Consider the following 17,983-nt stretch of genomic DNA (forward strand, 5'->3'; position numbering starts at 1 on the left):
TTCTACAAATAATTTGTTCCTCCCCCAGTTCAGATCTATGGAAAGAACTATTTCCTCTCAAGGTTCTCTGCAAAATGAACAATTACTTTCTCTTTCTCTCTCTCTCCCACCCCCTTCACCTTATTTGCTTTTCTAATAATGCCCAAAATGAGTTGTAGATTTTTATTGGAACAAGGTTATAGCATTTTTTCCTGACACATTTTCCAAACAGAAAAAACACCAGAATCCACTTTTAAGGAGAGGGGAGCAAAGGAGGAAGGGGAGAGAAGAGTGCTTGGCAGGCATTTCTCACAGTTCTAAACTGGAAGGGGTGGAAGAGAAAGAACTGAGCATGGACAATAAAGTTCTATTTGTTCATCAGAAGGATTGTGATTACAATCTCGGATGTTTTCCAAAAACATATTCACTTGCCTTTAAAAAAAAAGCAAAGCAAACCAGTGATTAACTGACTATCAGTTAATCACTCCTCGATCACTCCTTTGACTTCAGCCAAAGAAGAATGATAAAATGTACAATTCTGCCAATCTCTCATATCACTGAAGATAACAAAAAAATAAAGTTTCCAGTGCTCCTTTGAAAATTCTGTCCCTGTTAGTAACATCCTTATCACAGATTAGGCAACTGGTAAAGTTCCAGAGTTCACAGAGCACTGTTTATTTGCTCTCTTTTTTTCTGTCTTTTCCCCTTGGTAGGACCATAATGAACGCAGCTATCGCATTTTGAAAACGGCTGCCAGAAACACTGACATCAAGGGCCTGAATCCGTTGACTTCATACGTCTTCCATGTGAGAGCAAGGACAGCAGCTGGCTATGGAGACTTCAGTGGACCCTTTGAGTTCACAACCAACACTGGTAGGTAATAATAACACATCTCTCACTGGTATAATCCTGGGCATCCTTTCTCCTCCTGTCACCATTTTGAAACAGCGCTGCATTTAGCTTAATTGAATACAAATGAATGGGTTTCTTGTTGGTTCAGAATCTCTTTGAAGTGCTCGGCCTTGATCAGGCATCTAAACGTGCCAGATCACAGACTTTTCTTTCCATGGCTTCTTCTCAGATTGGAAATGGAGGAAATTGCCCCCCAAAAGAGATGCAAAAGAATCCTATCTACCCAGGCGTAAAAAACACACACCCTTAGATCATACTATGTTATGATTTATGGCCTGTTAGAGGAGTGTGGTAGGACTTGTCCTTTTTATAGTTATTGTTAGATGCACACATTTTAAATGTGTAATTTATTCTGTGTATTTGGTTTTAAATGATTAGCAAGGTGTTTGGTATTTTATATATTTTATAACTTTTTCACAGAAAGTATGGACTAAATACAATCATCGTCATCATGCAAATACTATGACAGGGATCAAGCAGGTCCTGCTAAGTAGCAAAATCATCACAACATCCTTAGACTCTAATAGATCAAAATTTTCCTTTCCCAGTCTCTTCCATTAATACCTAGAAAATGCAGGACATCCTGTCTCCCTTCTGTAAGTCTCTCCGCTTCTGCAAGCAGCTGCCAGTCAAGTGATGTCCTGGCTCCCCAACACAGATGCCTCATTCAGACCCTTGGATCGATTATTACCAAAGGCTTTACAGTGGTACCTCGGGTTACATACGCTTCAGGTTACATACACTTCAGATTACAGACTCCTCTAACTCAGAAATAATACCTCGGGTTAAGAACTTTGCTTCAGAATGACAACAGAAAACATGGTGGCGCAGCAGCAGCGGGAGGCTCCATTAGCTATAGTGGTGTTTCAGGTTAAGAACAGTTTCAGGTTAAGAACGGACCGCCGGAACAAATTAAGTACGTAACCAGAGGTACCACTGTATTCCAAAATTCAGGTTTCAGGTACATAGGTCAGGCGTTCAAAACAGTGCTGTAAGATACAATGTCTCAAACGTTGACTCTCCCTTTGAAGAGTGGAGCAGGCACAGTCATTCGAGTGGATGTCTTGCCAAGAAACAAAGCTGGGCACTCCTGCAGGTAGACTGAGTCTGTTTGCACTGGCGTAGCTGATGGTACATCCTTGAAGATGGAGTCAGGGTTGGCACACGTGGCTCACTTTCCGACCTAGGCTCATATGCCTTCCCTGGGATGGGAAGTGCTTTGTTAGCTGAAGGCAGTATGGAGACTGGACTGTATGGTTCCCCATCTTCAACAGGTGGGACATCTGATGCCACTGGGGCAGGGCTTTCTCCCAACAAACCACTCACCCCCACCACCGCATCCAGATCAACACACCCATGAGCACAACTTGCCCCTGCACTCTCTTCTCATTCCACCTCCCTCTTTGACCAGCCCTGCCAAAAAATCTCCACAGGGCTCATAACACGGGATGTGCAGTGTGGTGAGATCATGTCACTAGACGTTTACAGGAGAGAAGGTCGCAGGAGAAACCTTTTTTCATGACAATCATGCATTCCCTCTAGCTGTAAAGCGTATCCATTTTCATTCTGCACTTGTGAACAGTACAGCAAGTGTTCATTCATCTATATTTGGAAGTGTTGTGTTCATTTGGATTGTGTTCATGCATCTATATTTGGAAGTGTTCAAGAACCAGGACTTTGAAACGCATGTTCATAGGATCCAGAGAGTGATTGCAGAAAATCACATTGTGGATGAAATGAAGCAGTTACGTAAATCCGCCCACAGCAAACATGGTATTTGCTAGCATTTGCATATCCTGTGTGTTTGATGCAAGCTGTTTTCAACATTTTAATGAGGAAGTCTTAATAAGGAACGATAGAACGATACATTGTGTATTACTCTGCACCAAGATCCCCCATTGATTCATGGGGGGGGAGTGGATTTAATGGCTTGGCTTCCTTTAATGCTAACATGAGTTCTATGCATAAATCTGCACATCTCAAGTGGCAAAGAATAAATTCCTTATAATAATTATTGGTTCTCTCTTGATAAGCATGTTATACATGGATACGTGCTAGGGAGGAACATTGTGTGCTCCCCTTATACTTTTATAAATGCCCACAAGTGGCAACCCTACCTTTAGTTCCTCAGTTTGAGCCTGGCACAGCAGAGAAAGGGTGGCTTAACTGTCTGCAAGGGCTGATCATGCTCCCCTCTGGCCAGTCCTTCCTCTTTGCCAATCACCCTCATGCCAGTTCACTTGGGGCGGGGAATATTGGAGGCAGGCATCAGTGAAAACTTTTCTCCTCAGGCCTCCTCTAGGAGAAAAGTCCAAAAAGAGGCTTTTTCTTTACCCTCCCTGCATACCCACCCTTCCTATCTGTGCTTGATCCCATCAATTCTCGTTTAATTCTTGTCATTCTTCTATTTTGACCTTGCTATGGATTTGGGCTGTCTGCTGATGGAGTCCATTTTATCTCGCTCCCATATTATTTTGGGCCTTTGTCATAGTGAGTCTCTGTTTTGAGTGGTTAGCTCTTCAGTTGAAGCCACAAAACTATAGTATTGGTCAGGGACCATAGTAAGCAGGGTGATTTCCTACAAACCCTCTTCATTATGAGCTTAAGTGATTCAATATTGTGGGCAGCCAATCTCTACAACAGGGCAGTCCAATACATGGACTTTTTTGGTGCCCCCCATCAATAAAAATAACTGAGGTTCTGCCCCTCCAACAAAAGGCCTGCCCCCCAACAAAAATGCTGTCTACACCCATGATCCAAGCTCTCATGCTGCCATCCCAAAGTCAGACAAGTGAGGTGTTGAACTTTGGGAAGGAGGCATGAGGGCTCTTGACAGGGTCCTAGAGTCCTCCCAGCTCCTTTCCAAAGCCTAGTTAGCATTTTCCCAACTTGGGGGAGAAGGTGGGAGAGCCAGTGCGGTGTAGTGGTTAAGAGTGATAGACTCGTAATCTGGTGAACCAGGTTCGCTTCCCCGCTCCTCCACATGCAGCTGCTGGGTGACCTTGGGCCAGTCACACTTCTCTGAAGTCTCTCAGCCCCACTCACAGCACAGAGTGTTTGTTGTGGGAGAGGAAGGGAAAGGAGAATGTTAGCCGCTTTGAGACTCCTTAAAGGGAGTGAAAGGCGGGATATCAAATCCAAACTCCTCCTCCTCCTCCTCCTCCTCTTCTTCTTCTTCTTCTTCTTCTTCTTCTTCTTCTTCTTCTTCTTCTATCCTGCCAGAGCCTCAGGCCCCCTTCCCAAAGACCTGAGCCTCACTTCTCTGGCTTTGGGAAGACAGCATGAGGGCTGAGTAAGGGTCAAATTTTGGCTTAGCTCTTGCCCCCCACATGTAAAAAGGCAGTGTGAGGCCCGTGGGTTCCGTATTGAAGTACTCTGGCGGCCTACTTTGTATGAAAAGTTGGACCACCCTGCTCTAAAAGGATTATTTTCTGCAGGATGAATCCAAGTTGTCCATAGCCACAAGACATTCCATCCTGCCTGAGCTATTCAGCAGTTGTGCTGATCAGTGCATAGCTCAGTGGTAGAGCACATGTTCTCCTTCCAAAAGTCTGCATGTTCAATTAATAGCTCTCCAGTTAAATGATCCCAGTGAACAGGGATGAGAAAGACCTCAGCCTGAGACTGGCTATCAGGGAAGAAGAAGAAGTAGAAGAGTTTGGATTTGATATCCCGCCTTTCACTCCCTTTAAGGAGTCTCAAAGCGGCTAACATTCTCCTTTCCCTTCCTCCCCCACAACAAACACTCTGGGAAGGCAATATTGTACTGGATAGACCAATAGCCCCAGTTGATATGGTGGCTTTGTGCATTCACTTATTTCCTCCTCGAGATGACCCTCTTGGCAATCTGGCTGCCAATAGCAACTGCCAATCACATATTTTCCCATCAAATACAAAAGTTCTCATTTTATGAAACTGTGGCTTGCGCTACACCTAACTGGTGGTCTCATTCTTCAGTCCCTTGGTCTCCCCACTTTGGAAGTAAAATGTACAGCTATTTGTACATTCTGTCTGCATTCAACAGACGTAAAAAGCATGATGGCTTCTTGAGATAACAGGCGGCAAAGGATATTTAATTTCCATTGCACAGAGAAACGTTAATCAGTTCAGGTTGTGCCTATTGGTGTTAACATCCCTCAGGCAGCGCACATGAAAACCGGCCGTGCTCTAGCCTGCTTTAAGATAGTTGAAAACATCTTGTTCTGTTTGAGTCTGCCTCTTGCTCATAGTCAAGGAATGAGCATCTGGTCCATTTTAAATCAAATAAAATGGGAAGCAGCTCAGTGGGCGCTAAATCAGCCATTATACTCTCAGGGTAGACATGAAGGGGAGAAAGAGGGGAGTCCTTATTCTCGGTGAGTTTCCCCCCAAAACCATTATTGAGCATAATGCCTTTTGCTAATTAAGGCCCTCCTGGAAAATTATGGCAAATGAATAGCTAATGAAAAGGCCCAGGAGTGGCTTTGAGTGGCGCATTGAACTGTGTCTGTCTGCCCATCAGCTGCAGAACCAAGCACTCTTCCCTGTGTTGTTCCTGCCTGTAACATAACTACAGAATGTTAACAGATATCTTTTTCTCTTTCTAGTCCCGTCTCCCATCATTGGCGAAGGTACCAACCCCACAGTCCTTCTGGTCTCCGTGGCTGGCAGTGTTGTCCTTGTGGTCATTCTCATTGCTGCCTTTGTCATCAGCAGGAGGTAAGAACTTAAGCTCCCCTTCTTTTCCCCCTTCTCTTTCATGAGGCAGCTTTTTGTCTCTCCCCCAAACAAAGCTAAATTCTTTGATTAGCATCATAAACAGTGCATTTGCATCACAAGCCCTCTCCTGTGTTGCTTTGATCTTCTCAACATCGCTACCACAGCAGCATGCAGTGTAATGGTAATAGTTCTGGAGTTATTTGCCCTTCAAATGCAAAACCAATCCTAGGGATAGGCTGGTGGTGGTGGGAGGTTTTAAGATGCAAGCCAACAACATGAGATCTAAAGAGAGACTGTAATTTGATGTAGGGTTTTAATGAATGCATCATTCTGGGCTGACAGCATTTTATAGGAGAAGTGCCAGGGCAATGGGGATGGGGGTGGAGAAACGGAACAACCCCCTGCATCTGAGCTTATGCAGAGAGAGAAAAGATGCCGCCTTGATTTTCTGATGGCTTCTGCATTTGGCCACATCAGTAGTTGTTGCCTCTACAGAACAAAAAGGAAGGTGCACTTAAACACTAAATTCCACAATTTTGTATGCCAGGCAGGTTAGACAACACTTTTTTTTTCTCCATCACCAGGCTCCCAAAGACAGGAAAGCAATTATTTCAGCTTCTAGAAGTGTAAATACATTTATGGGTTTAGCTTTTTAAAAAACAGTCTGCTCAGTAGTATTTTCCTGGACTAGCCTCAGGTGGGGATAGGAAGGCAGAATAAGGAAAAGGAAGTTATTAAGACCACATAATGTTTGATGTATCATAGTATTTTAATATTCTTTTGGAAGCCGCCCAGAGTGGCTGGGGAAACCCAGCCAGATGGGCGGGGTATAAACAATAAATTATTATTATTATTATTTATTATTATTATTATTATTATAAAAGGTTAAATAAAGAGAATATTGCTTACAATTAGCATGTGCTTTTTTTGAGAAGGTGATTAAGATGATGGAGAAGTAATTCTCTTTCTTTTCCCAATCAAGAAAAGCATCAAAAATGGATGGGAGGGGATCTCCTCACAAATGCCCTACCAAGAAAGGCTAGTAACAGAGTTCAGGTTCAGAATGAGTGTCTCTCTGAATATCAGTTGCTTGGACTTAAACCATGGGAAAGGGGTATCGTCTTCGCAGCCTCTTTCTGGACTTCCCAGAAGCACCTGGCTGACAACTACTGAAAATACGACAATGGACTAGATAAATATTTAGTCTGCTCCAGCATGGCTGTTTTTATGTTCTTGTACTCTATAAATAAGATCAGGTTCCTTTTGTTTCACTTTCTTACTGCAAATTGTTTTCTCCTTTAAAAAAAGAAAAGCACACACTGTTAAATCCATGGGGTTATAATATCTGATAAGTAGTCGTTCGCCGTAATGGATTTCAGTGGGTGGTTCGCCTGGTTCACCAGCCTCCACGCTGACAGGAGGAAAAGTACATATGAAAATGTATTGCAGAGAGATAGGTTTATTAAAAGCCATTGCTACAGAAAATAGCATCACTGAGCCTGATGACTTGAAACCCCCTCTGCTTTTATTGATCACTTTATTATTTAAGGCAGGATTGATAGTGAGGTGCATTGGATTTCTAATTACGAGTTGCCACCTTGGAGGATTCTGCCTGCCGAGTCTTGCTGAGATTATTCCTTTACCAGCTTCCCCATTTTTATTTTTTTATAAAATGCCACTTCCCTAGGCTGATAAACAGTGCCTGGTGATTGGTCCTCAATGGATCACTTTTTAGAAAATGAAACGTCAACCCCTTGCCCTCCTATTGATTCTCTTTAGTAGTGGCCATAAAGCTGTCAAAGGAAAGGCTGTTGGGAGCCAGGTAGCTGACAGACTTGCTGGAGGAGCTGATGTGTTTGCCGCCAACACTTATTTCACCCTCAAGCCGCCTCCTTAGTTATCTCTTCCTTGGAAGGGTTCCAATTGGATGGAAACAAATAAAGAGGTGTCCATACTATTAAGAATGGGAGCTTGGCCCAGCCCCTTCTGGGGGAAGGATAAACAGAAGCAAATGGGGAGTGGGCTCAAAGATGTAGCTCTGACATGCAAAACACCAAGGGCTGTACAGATCTTGTGCAGTAAATGAAATGCTCAAAGTAAGTCCCATAGTTCCCCTTGCTGGATTCTCAGTGATTTCTACACGCTTCACAGTCTGTTTAAAGTTGTTCCGAGCAGCATCATTAAGTAATACAAGCTAAGCAAGTCTCTCTGTGAGGGACATCCAAGTTTCTTTTCTGGATACCAAAATTTACTTACTAGGTTTGTTTGTAAACTTAAAACCCAGTTTTTAAGCTAGAAGTGTTGCCACGACCTAGGAAGAAAATAAGGCACCGCAACATTGGGTATGTTGAGGTGAACTGTGAGTGGTATGGATGCAAACTCCGCCCCCAGCACCACTGGACATTTTGCGCAAAGATTGGAAGATGGGTCCTACATAGCCGGGGGCGTTGGTGCAAGCCTTGCATTTAACACTTCATATGTACAGGCAAATGCCTCACCATGCCTTTAAAGGTAGAGGTAAAGGACCCCTGACAGTTAAGTCCTGTCGTGAACGACTCTGGGGTTGTGGTGCTCATCTCGCTTTACTGGCCGAGGGAGCCAATGTTTGTCCTCAGACAGTTTTTCCGGGTCATTTGGCCAGCATGACTAAGCCGCTTCTGGTGAAACCAGAGCAGAACACGGAAACGCTGTTTACCTTGCTGCCGGAGCAGTACCTATTTATCTATTTGCACTTTGACGTGCTTTCAAACTGCTAGGTTGGCAGCAGCTGGGACTGAGCAATGGGAGCTCACCTCCTCGCAGGGATTCAAACCATCGACCTTCCGATTGGCAAGCCCAAGAGGCTCAGTGATTTAGACCACAGTGCCACCCGCATCCCTTGCCATGACTTTAGCATGAAGCAAATGTGAACTGAGAAAAAAGAGTATTAAATCTTTCAGTGCTAGCTCAAATCAGCAAAGGATGGATAGCAGATTGAATGTTTCACAGCAGCTTTCATCAAGCATAGCTATTTCAAACAGCAATTTTGTGCATTTTCAGAGGTTAGAATGCATGGTTTTGGCTACCTCATACAGTTGTTTGATGGGGTCTGAGCTTCCTCCCTGAGCCCCACCCCTGAGGATTATTTCTGGTTCTGCTACCCCCTACTCAATCTTGTGGCTGTGGATGATTTCTCCCACTCTCCCCAAATGGCTTTCTCCATGGTGATCCTAAATGTCCTGACATTCCCCCCCCCCCCACCCCAGACCAAACTGCTTCTGGCTTCCAATTAATATTTTAAAGTTAATGGTTAAATTGCCATGGCTGTGATTTTGTTATGTTTTAAAACTTGATGTCAATTGACTTGTCAGGGGCATGTTCCCTGAAAGACTGCCTCCCAAGGTGTAAAAGCAAAGATGGTAGAATTTGGCCTTGCACAGGGAGTCGTCTTGGAAACAAACTCTTGATACTCACCTACTGATTGGTCACCTAGTAATCTCTAGAAAAGTTGATGCTGGTTCATTCTCTGAGCAAACCATTTGCATCTATTATGCTGCTGCGGTGTTTTAAAGTATATTTTTATCGGTTTCTAAAACTGCTGTACACTTCTCCTTCAGTGCTGATTTTAGAACGGAAGGGCGGGATTGAAACATTTTCTGTAAATAATAAATAAAAGTGAAAGGATTCCAGAGCAACACATTGAGAGCCTGAAAATTAGTGCCGCAGGGTGCTTTGTAAAAGAAGAATTGGAAGGCAGAATGGGTCTTGTTAGGTTTTGGATCTTAGAATTCCTTAATATATCACAAACTTGGTAAATCCAGATATCTCAAATGAAACAGCCAGAGCTCCACCAAGGCCCCTGTAGGGATGATGCCCCTGGCATGCCACCTTGTCATATCCTTCTGTTTGGGAACACACTATTCAGGAATCTTTGAGCTGCCTTTGTGTTCCCCACATTGGCCTGTCAAAAGCTGGAGTTGCCAACTCTGGTGCGTTGGCTTGACTGGGAAAGAAGCTTGTGGGGCTCCTGCTGTTTTGCTACAATACCTGCTAATACCCCTTGGCTCCCACTTTGTCATTTGCGGTGCATGCCTGTCAGGCTGAGGACCCGCCTCTTTTTTATCTGGAAGTCCCACCTGTAGGCTTTGCCTGCCTCTCTGACCCCTGCAGTTTTTCCGCAGCGCCTGCTTTCCCTTCCTGATCCCCGCCTCCCATTTAATCACTGTCACCCAAATCCCTGTAATTACGGGGCTGAGCTCTGCGACAAAGGTTTCTTTCTGTCATTCAGGTGAGCTGTCTGTGAATGTCAGTTTGTGTCCAGCATTCCTCAGGGCCTCTAGAGAACTTCCCATGCCCTCCCAGTGACTCAGTAATGAGCAGATGGGTGGGGGGCAAGAGGAAAGTATCTTTTCAAGACAAAAGGCCCCAGCAGTTTCCCGCCCTGAGCAAAAGCTCAACAGGTGACAAAGGTAGAGCTGAAGTGAATAGGAGGTTGGGAAGCCTTTATTTAGAAGCTAATAAGCTGTAATTAAAGACTGAAAAGTATTCATTGTGCTTCCTTCTAGCTTCCCTTTGGGGGGGGGAGAGGGAGTTTTTCCGCAGTGGTGCTCTTTTAGACCAAAGAAAGATAACTAGGATTTTAAAAGTTACTGGGGGCTTCCTCCCCGCCCCATCCATAACATAATCATTCCTTGGGGGTTTGGTGTAAAATTCAGTGTGTTGTGTGCCAGTTGCAATATAATAATCTATTCAGCTCATTCTGAATAGATTATTATATTGCCACTGGCACACCAAATCAATGGGGATACTTTAGAGTGAGCAGGCCTTCTGCACGTTTGCTTCTTACAGAAATGTCTATATCGCCCTTCAGGATGCAAGTGTGTTTGTCCTGGGATGTCTTTGTTGGTATAATGTGTACCATGAAGTACTTGTGTAATAGTTGGGCATAAATGCACTCCTTCGCTCATATAGGAGCATTATGTTGCAATCCTGCATGCACTTACCTGAAAGTAAGCCCCATTGAGCTCAATGAGATTTGGTTTTGGGTAGATAAGTCTAGGATTGCACTGCATGGGGGCTGCTCTTACAGCCAATAAGCAATGATAGGAGTTAAATTCTTCTTTCTTTTAGAGGCTGTGCATCAAATTGCATATTGATTTATATCGCATCCTCTGCCCAATATACTGCCCTCTAATTTTTATACTTAGAAAAGACAACATTTATATGCAGTCACAATTAAAATTGCTGAAATGCCCTCAGCAGAAGGATGAGTAGTGATCACATGCGGTCAGTCTTGTTTCTTTTTTTGTTGGCAAATATACGCAACAGTGCCCAAAATGCTTCCTGTGACACCATGAAAGTTCTGATGTCGGCAATATTAAAGAAAAGCCGTAGGTTCCCATAAGAAAAACAAAAAAAGCAGCAGTAGACTCACTTGGGGGAAACATTGAATTATAATTGCTAAATAGTACTTGTGCTTTCGGAATTTTCCTGTTCTGACCCTGAGATCCTGAGAACCTAGAGAGATGCAGGGACCAGCTGAACTTGGTAAATGTTCTTTACCATGTGAAAATCTTTCCTTTACCAAAGCACTTCTTTTATTAGATTCCCTTAGATCTTTGTTTATCAAAGGGCTTTAAAAAAACAACAGCAGCTAAGGTTGCAAATATTATGAGCCTTTCATGTGTTGTTATATGTATAGTCTTAATATTAATCTGTAGGATTAATGTTCACATGTGTAGAATTAAAATAGTTTTATCAGGTATATGTTGCTGTTCACATTGAAATATGAGCTAGAATCTACTTGAGAATCTGTTGATTACACATATGCTGCATTTTTCTATATTTCATTTCCTTGTGACCTGTGTGTATATCCCACTGTGTGTATATTTACCTGCAGTTCAGGATAATGCTACTGGAATGAACTATGAAAGTTTTTGACATACTAAATAGTTTCAGATTTAAGGTGCCAGAAGACTTCTTTCTATTTTTACTTACGAATCTCGTCATTAACACACACTTTTCAATTGTTTGCTCACATTGAATTTATTTAACCTTTTCAAAACTGACCACAGATGATGATGAAGATTTACTTTTTGAAGCAAGATGCACATACAAAAATCCCTTTTCCTCAGATGCAAGGATCTTTTCTTTGATGGCAACAATTAATGCAATATAAGCAACCTGACAACTCTTGTAATGCAGGTGGGGCTGCGCTAAGTCATCAACTATGGTAGCACAGAGAACTTGTTTTGGCAGGCACAGTGATTCAGGTCTTGGCAGGCCCAGAAGACACTTGAGTTCACCACTAAGTAAGATATTTATTTTGATTTGCTCTTTTTTCATTCCAACAGACGGAGCAAGTATAGTAAGGCCAAGCAAGAAGCAGATGAGGAGAAACATTTGAATCAAGGTAAAAAACATTGATGCTTGGTTTTCCGATCTGGTTCAGAAAGCATGTCCTGTGTGTGTTCTGAAGCTTAGAAAATAAGAAATGACATTTCCTTAGATGTGACTTTGCAGCTTGCTTTCTCCAAAGCTGAGAATTTGTGTCCCGGTTCACAAGCTGCATTGGTTATGTGGCTTCGTAGTTGGTAGCCTTTTCCAAAGGGTAGACTCACATCTCACACAAGCAGCCCCTTGTAAAAGCAGCGCTTAATTGTATGTGATCAACGTAGTGCCTAAACATACCTAACGAGCAGAAAAGAGCCTCTTTACTTGAGGAATATTCAGTGGGTTGGGAGACATGATGTCATACTTCCACATTACTTGCTTTTTTATAGCGTTGCAGGATTTATTTGGAGACTGGATAATATGGAGTGGGCTTGATCTCAGTGGGACTTATTCCTGAGTAGATGTGTTTAGGATTGTGCTGTCAATTGAAGTTACAGTTTGAGGTTCAGTGTGGGGAACTGAAACAGATTGAAAAGTTCCGGTTCGCGTACAGATCTGGGGCATGAACAGCTATGTATCTCTACCAATATGCTGCTCGTTTGTTTTTCATGCTGTCACCAAAAAGCTGTGTTGCTGCTCAAAATATACTTGCTCATAAACCCAGTTGCTTGCTGGTTTACCAATGCTGTGTTGCTATTCACACAATTTACAATCTAATCCAAAACCCACTTACCTAAGAGTATGTTGTTAATGTGTAAAAGCTTCCTCCGTTGTACAAAATGATCAGCACTTTGCCCTTTTATCCTAAATTTATTTATTTTTGTGGTAGGCTGGCCTTTAATATAGTTCAGGTACCAGATCAATTCATTCCCAGGGCAAAGCCTGATTATCTATTTGACTGTATAGAGAAGACACATCTCTGCATATTAAAGCACATGACTGAATTTTTGTGGGTGTGTATTTCTTTTGTCACCCAGCCTTTTGACTGCCCACTGAGGATATATACTAATGATCCTTCATTCGTACATGGATTACATAACTAGACAAGGCATCTTTGTGTTGCAGGTGTTAGAACGTATGTTGATCCCTTTACATATGAGGACCCCAACCAAGCTGTGCGAGAATTTGCGAAAGAAATTGATGCTTCCTGCATAAAGATTGAAAAAGTCATTGGTGTCGGTAAGCTCAAGTCATGACCATGTCAGACACTGCAGTCATACCTCGGGTTAAAGTAGCTTCGGGTTTCGGGTTTTCGGGTTGCGCTCCGCGGCAACCCAGAAGTAATGGAACGCGTTACTTCTGGGTTTCGCCACTCACGCATGTGCAGATGCTCAAAATGATGTCATGTGCATGCGCAGGCGCAGCGAATCACGACACGCGCAGACGCGGGTTGCATTTTCTTCAGGATGCGAACAAGGCTCTGGAACAGGTCCCGTTCACATCCAGAAGTACCACTGTAATAGATTCATGATGATGGAAGGTTTACTGTGGTTTTAATTTCCTGGAAATTGTTTTATTTCATTCTTTATTTGGCAGTTTTCTATCCCACCTTTCTACATTTTCAGTCTTCAAGATAGCTTACAAAGACTTTTGAGTAAAGTTGTTTACCTTCTCAGCAAGGTAAACATTCTTTAGTGAATGAATTTAGTTGAATAAAACAACTGTTTTGCTGTTGTTCATTATAGTCATATTGTATTCCCCCTCACAAAAAGACTAAAATAAGTAAGCCAAGCAAAAAGAAAATCCCAAAGGAGATTTGAAAGTGTATTACACATACGAATAACCAAAACTGAAGGTTAGCAAACATTCACAGAATCTTCTAGAATCTCTATGGCATCAATTAAAACATCATGGAGTTAAAATCACACAGTGACTTAGTTGCTATCAGGTCTTTCATGGTTGGCCTTTGGGTCTCCCTTCTCTGCAGGTGAATTTGGTGAAGTTTGCAGTGGCCGTTTGAAGGTGCCGGGAAAGAGGGAGATCTGTGTTGCTATCAAGACACTGAAAGCTGGATACACAGACAAACAAAGAAGGGACTTCTTGAGTGAGGCCAGTATCATGGGACAATTTGACCATCCCAACATCATCCACTTGGAAGGTGTGGTTACAAAATGTAAGTAGGACACAACCTGTTGCCAAATGTGTGATCATGTCTTTGACCAGGACAGTTTGCAAGTCACTATGAAATTAAATCAGCACAGAGTTTTTGCCATTCCTGCTTTGAAATGACAGATGGAACAGATCCACCGATAGCTAATAGGAGGAAATCAGTGTAGCACTTGTCATTAATCTTGTTGTCAGCTATAAATGGTTTTATGGTTGCAGCCGATACCCTATCTTTGAGCAAGTTGTCCATAGTTTTACAAGGAAATGTAATACTACACAGTTTTAAGGGGTAAGGAGGAATGTGATGGAAGGATGCTTTGGTTTGAAGTGAGTTTTTTTCCACCTCTTTATATTGGTATGCCAGGTGGGTACTTCTGAAAGTCATCTCTTTTTTTTAGGATTGCAGTGACTTTCAGTCAGATGAAGGGAAAGCAGATGGTAATCAAGGCACCTAAAATATTTCATAAGAGACCAAGCACAATAAACCTGCGAGCTTTTATGCTTTAAGTCTTTAGGCACAGATGTAGGGAGCAGGCCTTTCAAAAGAAAATAACCCTCTCCTTAGCAAGAGGCATGTTTGTGTGCTCTTTCTGATTTTCGTCTTTGGTGCCGTTGCTTTTATTTCAAGCAACACCTGGTCAAGAATATATTCCCCTCTTCTCTTCTCTCCCTTTTAAAGACGATTAGCAGTCACTGTACCAATGAACGCCAGTCTAAGCCAGAAGAGAGCAAAATCCCACAGTCGTGATTTTCATGCCAGAACTGGAATGCACCTGTGAAGCTTGTAGACTCAAGTAAAAGTATGCTGGAGAGGCCCTCACTATTTGAGGTGGCTCTGATCCAGATAGATCACTGACTATAGCTTCAAAACATGGCCAGTATTCTTTTCTTTTTTAAAAAAGAAAGTCTCTGTTTATATTTCAGGCCCTATTTTTGTTAGGACTGCAGTCGCTGGTTGTAGGGCAGGACTTTTGTCCATTTATTGTTGTTTTTAATTGTCTTTGCTTGAGCAAAATATTTGGGAACTCAGAAACACACAAAACTTGTAGCGTATCCCAGCTATATCTGGGCTTTGTGAAAATGTAGCTCTCTGATTGATACTGTGAGCAAGCAGCGTGCCTTTCAGGAGCTAGAGACAGGAGTAGGTTAGCAGTAAAATACCCGGGGTTAGTGAAGTTAACTCTTTATTCAAAGAAACCAAAACAATGCAGGCCTAGTGATCCCAGCAGCTCTTCCCAGTAGGTCATGCCCCAATGAGGTAGTCACGAGAACTGAAGGTCCCCGCCTTCCCACTGCTCTCTAAGGCTCCTCCCCTGTTCCTTCCTTAGCAGCCCAAGGCTTCATCTTCTTGTCTCTCATTTGTCCACCCCCTTCATTTTCCTGCATGTTCTGGGAGACCAGACATGGAAGGAAGCTTCTCGCAGCAGGAGAAGGAGACTCCCTGGATTCTTCTGCAGCCTGCTTCATCTCTGCTTCTTGCCTCCTCTCCTCTCTAGCCTCTGCTTCTGGGCTGTCTTTTGCCACCACCTCTTTCTGCTCACTAAACACTGTTACCTCTTCAGCTTCCAATGCCTCCCCCCACCCCAGTCTGCTCCTTCTTTTCCCTCTGACCACTCGTGGTCATCCCACCACCAATCCCCTGGATCTGAACCTTCTTCCCTTGGAGGCCAGCTTGTTCTTCCCATCACTCCTCTGCCTCCAGCCAGTCCATGACAGCGCCTCCCTTGATTCTGCCAGTATTGAGAAGCTGGTATGTTCAAAAATTACTGCAGAAGAACAAACACCTTAGCTCTGTCAGCTTGTGTTGCCTCAGGAATCACAAATTAAACATACCAGTCTCAAAGTGCCAGTGAACTGCCTGCAGCATGGAACTAATAGCAATGAGTTTTCATTGTTTCTTAAGGTGTTTTTTCCCCCCTTTCTAAGGAAATCCTGGTATGAGTCTGGGATGTGTGAACCTCCCTTTCCTCACTGAGAAAGTAATGCATTATCTGAAAGGCACTGAGTTCATTCCAACACAGTGGGTTGGATTCGAAGAATTGTGAACAGTGTTCTGCCCATGAAATGTTTTCCCAGTCCCTCCTTGCTGCCGTCCCAAAATCCAATGCTGAGAGGGTGAGAGGAATCATGTGGTTTGGGGACACGGAAGGCCGTCAGTGGAGGGAGCTGTTGATAGAAATTTCATCAAATTTTCTTGGAAACCATGGAACCATAGAATTTTAGAGTTGGAAGAGACCCTAAAGATCATCTGGTTCAATCCCCAGCAATGCAGGAATATGCAGCTGTCCCATACGGGGATCAAACCTGCAACCTAGATGTTATCAGCAACACCACACTCTATCCAGCTGAGCTATTCACATGCGCAAATAAAGGCAGCATAGCCCATTTAACTACTTCAACCAGTTTAGCCTTGATGAAAGGGCCAAGGAGTTGTGACTCTGCTTTTAAAAATTAGATCTTCAACTTCATTGAGGAACCTAAGCCCTTTAAATGAGATGCTTTAATTTGTACAAATATATACATTTCAGAAATTGATTAAATGGTTAAAGCCTGATAATTAATTGGTTAAAATCATGGTCGTGAATTGATAGCACTGTGTTTTTTTGAACTATATTCTACAAGTTGTGACCAGGGCTTCAGATTCAGATTTGATTTATTACGGCCATAGGCCCATATCTAAAACAATACATCAAGATTTCCATAAACAAACAATTTAAAACAATTCCAAGTTAAAACACCCATATAAAACCAATTTTACTTCAATTAAGTAAACACTATATACAATAAGCTCCCTCTGTGTCAACCGTAATTCAAATCCCTCGGGGATATGCGTCTTAGTTCTGGCACTTATTGATGGTTCTTAAGTTTGGCTAAGCTGTCAGAGTCATACAGTGATCCATTTCTCCTCTTATGAAATAAGACATTAATCAGGTATCTAGCGACTGCAAGGGATCTACTTGAGTCTTCGTCGTTTAATAAGTATATTATTTGGGCTTCCTGAGGACTGTCAGCGATTCTCGATAAATATGGGGCCAGAAACTTGGACCGTGGAGCCAAATGTAATGGACAACAGAAGATTATATGGTATAACGATTCTATAGATCCACTTTTACAGTCACAGAGGAGTGAGATCTGTCCGTTGGAGAGTCTGTTACCCAACACATTTGATGGGAAAACATTGAATCTAGCCTTTATAAAGGCATACCTGTGCATCACCACAGATAAGGTAGTTAAATAAGCTGGGAGTTTCGTTGGTGGTGTTAAGCCAAGGTTTATCGGCGAGCAGGTGCCACCACCTGTCGCAATATTAAATTGTAAATCGATCTCCTCTAATCTGTGAGTTATAATTCTCTTGGCAGAAATTAAATCCAATTTTAATAGTTCAGATGGAGATAGTCCTAAGGACACAAGTTTCCCATGTATTATTTTTGCCCAAGGGCTAGGGAAGTCATCTCTCCAGAGACACTGTATCAGGTGGAGATATGGGAGTTTATGCCATAATGCCAACCAGTAACAGAGGATGCATTTCCATAGTGTAGTTTCTAGAGATGTCACATTTAGTTCGAGTCGTATAGCTGCATTGCCTACACACCTGGGTAGTTTTAGCAACTGTGACCAGGGCTTGTTTCTGTAATTGCTGAAAATACACATACTTGGAATTGTGGGGTTTTTTTTGGTTAACTGGCTATCTTATTTGGATATTAAGTAGAGCACTATACTACATCAAATCAAAATGTGCTTAAAAGCATACATGTTACAGGTATATTTCCTTCAAAAAGAGGTTTCTTTTTAGGCCACCATGTGTTTGCTATAGACATTGATTTTCATACCACCTTGGTAAAACAGAGAATCAACAAGGGAATCTTTGTATTGAAATCCCACTGAGGCTTTTAACCCCCCCCCCAAAAGCTGGTAC

General features: G+C 42.7%; 1 protein-coding gene across 2 annotated transcripts in view; it reads left to right on the forward strand.

Moving 5' to 3' along the window:
- The window catches only part of EPHA4 (EPH receptor A4), a 158,725-nt gene that overhangs the window by 114,573 nt on the left and 26,169 nt on the right, over positions 1 to 17,983 (forward strand). For both annotated transcript variants that reach the window (XM_082221761.1, XM_082221760.1), the window contains exons 7-11: positions 693 to 852; positions 5,478 to 5,589; positions 11,922 to 11,980; positions 13,027 to 13,140; positions 13,889 to 14,074. In XM_082221761.1, coding sequence (XP_082077887.1) covers positions 693 to 852; positions 5,478 to 5,589; positions 11,922 to 11,980; positions 13,027 to 13,140; positions 13,889 to 14,074 — 631 coding nt within the window. The remainder of the gene's footprint in view (positions 1 to 692; positions 853 to 5,477; positions 5,590 to 11,921; positions 11,981 to 13,026; positions 13,141 to 13,888; positions 14,075 to 17,983) is intronic.

The sequence above is a fragment of the Podarcis vaucheri genome (genome assembly GCF_965113315.1).
Source record: "Podarcis vaucheri genome assembly, chromosome: 5".
NCBI lineage: Eukaryota > Metazoa > Chordata > Lepidosauria > Squamata > Lacertidae > Podarcis > Podarcis vaucheri.